Here is a 7566-nt window from a genome sequence, read left to right as displayed (position 1 = left end):
AATATTTCATAACTTCTTTTGCTATATATATAGTGTTTGAGACAGGATTCGGAAAATAATTTATGCAGATACTACGTATGAGAGTTCATCCATGGCTTTGTAGGCCCGAAGCAAGTGACCGACCACGAAATCAAAGTACGTAGACAAAATTCTTAACAATAAATTAGTTCTAGTTGTGCAAACCCATTGATCTACTATATAATAACCTTTACCAATGACACAGATGAGAGACATGAAGGCAGCACTCCTCGAACCGGAAAAAATTAGGGCAATTCAAGAACAACTCAGTGGATTTCTTCTAAACGAGGTAGTAAATCCAGCGGGGGAGTTCCATAATGATGGATCCAATCTGTATCACCATCAGGACTCGGGTTCAGAATAGTTCATCCGAAATGTTGAACTTGGAAAGTTGATGCAATGTAATATTATTCATATATGTGTATGCACAATATGTCTATATATAATATTATGTCAAATGTAATATTATAGATAAATACAACTTTATATATATTAGCGTATTAGAACTAGTATATGTAAAAGAAACAAATATGAAATACTAATACAGAATAAAGAAACAGCAAAGAAAATGATAAAAAAATTAGCACCGGTTGGGGAGACCAACAGGTACTAAATTAACCTCGACCACGCGCGATGTGGCAGCCAATTTAGTACCGGTTTCCCCAACCGGTATTAAAGAACCCTCTTAGTACCGGATATTTCAACCGGTACTAAAGGTCCTCCCTCAGTACCGAACTAACAATACCGGTTGCGCAACCGGTGCTAAAGGTTACAAACCAATACCCAGCGTTGAAAACAGTCACGCGAAACGACAAACCAGTGTGGGCTGTCCACGTCATGGCATGACCGCATAGGAAATTGTGAAGCAAATAATTGCTGACTCAGAGTAACATGAAGTCTTGAGCCTTGACTAGCTAAGTTTGTTTGTTGGTGCACTGTGGGTCAGAGTTTCCGCTCACGGTGGTGTGTGGAGAGGAGCTCCGGTGTCTGTAACTCTATATAGGCTGAACACCAGTACGCCGAGGGCCTCCTCTCTCTTGCACACACGCGCAGTCGCGCACAACCATATATTGAGAGAGCTAGCCGGCGAGAGGAGGAACAAGCAGGAGAGGCCGCCACGGAGAAGCAGGCGAGCCTGCTTGAGGAGGCTCTCCAGCTCGGGAGAGTTCGGCCCCGCCGGTTGGCGAGGAGGTGAAGAGGCAGCTGCGGCTTGCCGGGCCGCTGATCGCCGGCAGCCTGCTGCAGAGCCTGATCCAAATGATCTCCGTGATGTTCGTGGGGCACCTCGGCGAGCTGTCCCTTGCCGGCGCCTCCATGGCCAGCTCCTTGGCCACCGTCACCGGCTTCAGCCTCCTGGTACGTACTACTGCTAGTTTGCTACTACGCTACCGCGACGTAACCCACCTTCTTCCCGCACCTTTGCTCATAAATTTCAACGGCGCGGTGTACAATAGAAAGCACGCACAACGTACCACACATACGGTAGCCGGTTGTTGAGCCATGAAATGCCTTTTGCTGTTTCCTCGGGAGGGAAGGACTCCACAGGATTGTTTTTGGCGGCTGCGTGCTCGATCGATCTCTTCACATGCATGTGTGGTCCGTGGAGTTTGATCAAAAAGTGGTGCTCTCGTAGTAACGCCAAGAAAATTTATTTGCTGGGGGAGACTGATATCAATTCCTGATTTTATCTCCCTCAGGTTTCCAAAAAAAACTTTTTTTTATGATAACCGGTAACAAGTCGCCAGTGGGTAACTCGTCAAGTTTAGCTTCAGTTTCGTGGCCGCATTCTTTGTCTGATAACCACCATTATTAGGAAGTTATTAGAGGTCGAACCGAAATCAAGTATTTCCTCCATTCTTTTTGATAGACCTATTTCATCTTGGCATAATGACGAGGAGAATGTACCTGACTTATCATATAATGAATCATGTACTCCTCGTTATCATATACATGCACCTCAGTATCGATGCTTCATATACATGCACCAATTATTTTTTAGAGGAGTTACTCTACACGGGGATTGAATAATCATATGTGTCAAACCTGAGACAGCAACTCAAATAGAACTATCAAAAGAGAAAACATAGTTTTGTAAATAGGCCTATCAAAAGAGAACACAGAACACGGGGCCTATGGGATTAAAAATTTAGACTTTGTTTAATGATGTCTATAGTGTTTAGACCAGCATCATGGTTTACGAGGTGACACTTAGATTAGTAATAATTTCTATAAAAATAGCATTTCAAACACGGTTGCAAATAGCCCGCTATAGGGTCGCTATAGCTTTTTTAGACAGGTGCCGTGACGATATTGCAAATATTACTGCTAATACCGTTAACTCCGCTATTGCATGAAATAGCACCGCTAAATTCAATAGCCTAGCGTCGATAACTCCGGTATGACTAAGTTACGAACTTATATACTTGTGATTTATGAACTGTGAGTGATGACTTATGACTTATCTTGTGAGTTGTGACTTTTTTTTATGTTTGGACTTACGCCTGGACATGTACTTATGAAATATGAGCTGAAATTCGTGAAATTATTTGGGTCTAAATTTGTTGATTTTTTTGTATAACGCTAAATGCCATAGCTGCCGCTATAGCTGCGCTATAGCTCATATAGCTTTTTCAGGACTACTCCGCTAAATTCTATAGCCCGCGATTTGCAACATTGATTTCAATAAAAATTATCAAAGTACTTTTCGTGATGAATTATCTTAGATGGCGAACCTACGTAAGTCTTTTACATAACAATGGTGAAGGTTAAAAAAAATCGGGCTATAGTTCTAAAATTCATACTACTTTTTATTTTGTACAAGAGTAAGTATATCACGACTCTTACCGCAACACAGACAATGTATATCACGACTAAGTGCAAGTGTTGCTTTTCTGAAATTATGAATCGGAGCTATACACATTATATTGATCGTTTTAAACAGGTCCCATTTCATACGAGATCTGAATACAATGGTTAAGATGCACTAAAATAGTCCCTCGAGCAAAAAGAAAAGGCTATCGCAGTCATATCACTCTCTTCTTTTTGAAACGATGCATATATCACTCTCGCGCGCGTGACCAGCTAAGGCGAGGACAAAGCTCCAATTGATTCTTTGCCATTTCACCAAGCTGCAATCTAGGGGCTAGTTTGTTGGAGCTCCTACCAGCTCGAGCTCCAACTAACATGTCATTGTTCATGTACTGTAGTAGCTACACTATTCAGGAGAGTCAGTTTTCTCTCTCCTCCTCCTCCTCCTCACAAACCGGCGAGGAGCCGGTGGAGCCACAAATTTTGGCTCCACCGGCTCCAGCTCCTCTGACACCCTGCCACGCATAGTGCAAGAGTCGAAGTCGGATGGAGCAGCACCAAACGAGCTACGGCCTTGTTTAGTTGCCCAACTTTGGAGATGCAAAATCACTGTTGTAGCACTGTAGCACACGGTAGCATTTCGTTTGTATTTGTGAATTATTATCCAAATATTGACTAATTTGACTCAAAAGATTCGTCTCGCAAAGTACAACAAAATTGTACAATTAGTTTTTTATTTCGTCTACATTTAGTACTCCATGCATGTACCGCAAGTTTGATATGATGGGGAATATTCTTTTTGCATAGTGTCGAAGTTGGGAATTTGGGGAGAACTAAACAGGGCCTACATGTGTGCTTCCCTTGGACTGAAAAGAGACGCCCTAGGCCTTGTTTAGTTCCAAATTTGGGAGTGGCAAAATTGGCATTTTGCCATAAATGTACAACTGTAGCGTTTCGTTTGTATTTGTGAATTATTATCCAAATATTGACTAATTAAGCTCAAAAGATTCGTCTCGCAAAGTACAACAAAACTGTGCAATTAGTTTTTAATTTCGTCTACATTTAATACTCCATGCATGTACCGCAAGTTTGATGTGATGGGGAATCTTCTTTTTGCATAGTGTCAAAGTTGGGAGTTTGGAGGGAACAAAACATGGCCCTACGGTGGTTAGTGAACCGATCATGTGCCGCCGCCCTGCAGTGATGTACAGTAGGAGAGCTATAGTGATAGCCTATCCCTCGTGTACGAGTGTACGACAGCTACATGTCAAAAATCGAGATATTTTTCTATACTTTGTGCTTCCATGTGTTAAGGTTTCCGTGTGCACAAGGGAACAGCAGATTCCAATTTCGCAGGGCGCCTCTCTTATATACCCTGTTGGATCCGAATCTGTATTTGAAGGATTTATACCGTGTATATAGTTGGGCGATTTAGTGACATATACAAGCCTCTGCAAGTGTGCATATGTCACTGGCATACATTTAGACGTAATCATGGCCCACGCATATATCTCAGTACCATTAGGTGTAATCATTTCTCTCACCACCGCTATATGCAATCATTTATCTCATTACCATCAGATGTAACCCCACTTACCTAACTTATGTTTGTATATCCTACTTGCAAGTGCGTTGATTTTTAAATCATTATAATTTCCTAAGGTGTTTAAACATTCCATATATTCGCCCTGTTCGCTTCAGCTTATTCAGCCGGCTTATCAGCCACCGAACAGTGTTTTCCTCTGACAACAAATCAGCCGTTTCAGCTTTTCAGCCGGCTTATAAGCTGAAGCGAACAGACTCTTGTCCATGTTATTAGCATTTTTTGAACATTTCCTACTTCCTCCGTCCTAAATTATAAGTCATTTTAGCTTTTTAAGATACATAGCTTTTACGATGTATCTAGACAATTTAGGTGCATAACAAAATATATAAATCTAGAAAAATCAAAATGACTTATAATTTGAAACGGGAGCAGTATGGAAGTGCTAGGTGCTCTCTCATGAATAAACCATGACAAAAAAGGAGTTGATCACGATAGCTGTATAATTGCTAAATAAAATTAGTTGTAAACCATATATACGTACTTAGATATTTGTTAACTACAATACATTTTGTCGAGAGCCATAATTTTCTGATAAAAATTTCGTCCACCCAAATCAGTATGAAATTTTTATAGTTTTTTATGGTGACAACAAGCTCAAGTGATATGGTTCCTGGCTTAAGGCGACACAATTTTTTTCTCGAATACGCAGGAGAGTTGCCTATCATTGCATTAGATAGGAGAAAAAGTTCAAAATAGCCATACAGACACACACCACACACCCCTTACTTCTCTAAATTACTTAAAGCGACAATAATCTATTACTGTGGTTAATGACAAATTGAATGTACAAACGATGTTTCCGTAACAATTGGTTCGTGGATTGAAATGGTGTTTCGTAGTTGAGAACTTGAGATCATGTTTTCCTCTTGATGATCAGCTGGGCATGGCCAGCGCCCTGGACACCCTGTGCGGCCAAGCGTTCGGCGCCAGGCAGTACCACCTCCTGGGCATCTACAAGCAGCGCGCCATGCTCCTGCTCACCGCCGTGAGCGTCACCCTCGCCGTCGTCTGGTTCTACACCGGCGAGAACCTCCTCCTGTTCGGCCAGGACGCCGACATCGCCGCGGAGGCCGGCGCCTTCGCGCGGTGGATGATCCCGGCGCTCTTCGCCTACGGCCCGCTGCAGTGCCACGTCCGGTTCCTGCAGACGCAGAACATCGTGGTGCCCGTGATGATGGCGGCCGCCGGCGCGACGGCGGCGTGCTACCTGGTCGTGTGCCGGGTGCTCGTGTTTGGGCTCGGCATGGGGAGCAAGGGCGCGGTGCTCGGCAACGCCGTCTCCTACTGGATCAACGTGGTCGTGCTGGCCGTGTACGTGAGGGTGTCGCCTGACTGAAAGAAGACGTGGACGGGGTTCTCCATGGAAGCATTCCGTGATGCCCAAAAGTGAAACTATTAGTACTAACAATTGAACTTGTACTTTTACCTAATTCTAAGAATTAGAGTGCTTGAAAAAAATTGGAGTCCAGCGAAATCGAACGGTGGAAACAAAGAAAGTATCATGAAGTAGCTAAAGAGAAGTACCAATTTGGTGGGACAAGAACACTATTATAATACCCTTTTAATTATGTGTAAATCTATTTAATTTTTTTAAGAAAGATAAGAAAGGAAAGTATCTCCACTAGTATTTAAAAGTATTGTAACAAAGCTCTTGGAAAATACTAGTAACCAATCTTGGTATGATTAAAAAAGCAACATGACCTATTTACTTTGTCAACTTAAACCCCTAAGCAAATTTTAGACTCAATTTACTCCCCCAAACTTTCATTTGATCCAATCTACCCCTAATTAGATTTCTTTTTTTATTTTTTCACTACAAATTGAGTTTTAATTTCAGATTTTGTGAGTTAACTTATAACATGATGCTCTATGTTAGAAAAATACAATAGAAATTTTTCATGGTTACTTTTCATACAGTTTGGTATATTTAAGATCAATTTCGTATTAAATATTCCTAACCTATGAAAATAATTATAAAAAATTCTTAGTATAATTTTTTAATATAAGGCATCATGTTTTGTATATGCAAAATTCAACTCATGCACGAAGAAAAAAAAGAGAAATCTAATTAGAGGGTAGATTAGACCAAATGAAATAGTTCAAGGGAGTAAAGTGAGCCAAAACTTTGCTAAGGGGGTTAAGCGGATAAAGTGGATAGGTAAGGGAAGTAAAATGGTCATTTTCCATTTAAAAAAAAACCATGATGACATGAATAATCCAAAGAATGTCGTGTTTTTGACAAAAACAATGTAAATTTTAAAACTTAACGGAGCTTAGTTTGTTAGGTTACTCGTGATGGAGCCCCTGCTCGTCCGGATTTAAACCTTCCCAAGTACGTTTCTGAATTATTCTAGGAATTAACTTCCTTATTCTTCAAGTGGTGGACGGCGCCATTCAGCGATGTAAATGCTTCTTACCAAACGTAGCATGAGTAGATTAAACAGTACCATTTACATGATCTATTTCACTCCTGCCGTGATATACCGTATGCTCATATGGGTTAAATATGCTGGAAATTCCTATCAATTTTCACACCTGTCGTGATTTACCGTATGTTCATATGGGTTAAAACACTTTCTTATTTTCCTTGTCATTATTTTTATTCTTAAAGTTGGTAGTTTGATTGGCTTTAAATTTGTTATCTTGCTTGCTCTTATTTTCTTTTAAGACACGAATTTTCTCTTTCTTCACCAAATTAGCGTGAGAACTTCCCTCACCTCCTCGTACAAGTGTGTCCTTTCCTCTCGCTTTCTCTTCAAAACCTAGAGTCCCCAAGAGATCCACCATAGTGGACTCTTGCCTCTTATATTTTAGAGAAGTAGCAAAGTTTCTTCATGAAGAATGGAACAATTCTATTTTTACGTTCGACTGGAAGGATGATGATGATGGCGGGCCGTGTGTCCAGTGGCGGTATGGGGTAGCACGGATGAAGGAGGTGTGGGAAGTGCGGAAGGCAACAACGCAGGAAAGAGGACAGCGACACGAGGAAGCGCGAGGGAGGAAAAGAGGTCGCGAGGATGGAGAAGACGGAATAGACAGCGTGCAACGTGGGATGAACGCATTCGACAATTCCTTTTGGGACGAGGTCTACCGGATCTTGCGAGCATACTGTCATACGGGGCGGATCCATCCTC

The 7566-nt window shown here is 41.6% G+C and overlaps 1 protein-coding gene across 1 annotated transcript; it reads left to right on the top strand.

Moving 5' to 3' along the window:
• The first annotated feature begins 1042 nt into the window (after positions 1-1042).
• On the top strand, positions 1043-6028 carry LOC117853494 (protein DETOXIFICATION 15-like). The gene is made up of 2 exons (XM_072292937.1): positions 1043-1374; positions 5310-6028. Exons 1-2 carry the CDS (start codon positions 1276-1278, stop codon positions 5766-5768), a joined length of 558 nt encoding a protein of 185 aa, XP_072149038.1. The 5' UTR covers positions 1043-1275; the 3' UTR covers positions 5769-6028.
• Positions 6029-7566: the final 1538 nt, after the last annotated feature.

The sequence above is a fragment of the Setaria viridis genome, chromosome 4, assembly GCF_005286985.2.
Source record: "Setaria viridis chromosome 4, Setaria_viridis_v4.0, whole genome shotgun sequence".
Lineage (NCBI taxonomy): Eukaryota > Viridiplantae > Streptophyta > Magnoliopsida > Poales > Poaceae > Setaria > Setaria viridis.
This window is presented reverse-complemented; position numbering and strand designations above follow the sequence as displayed.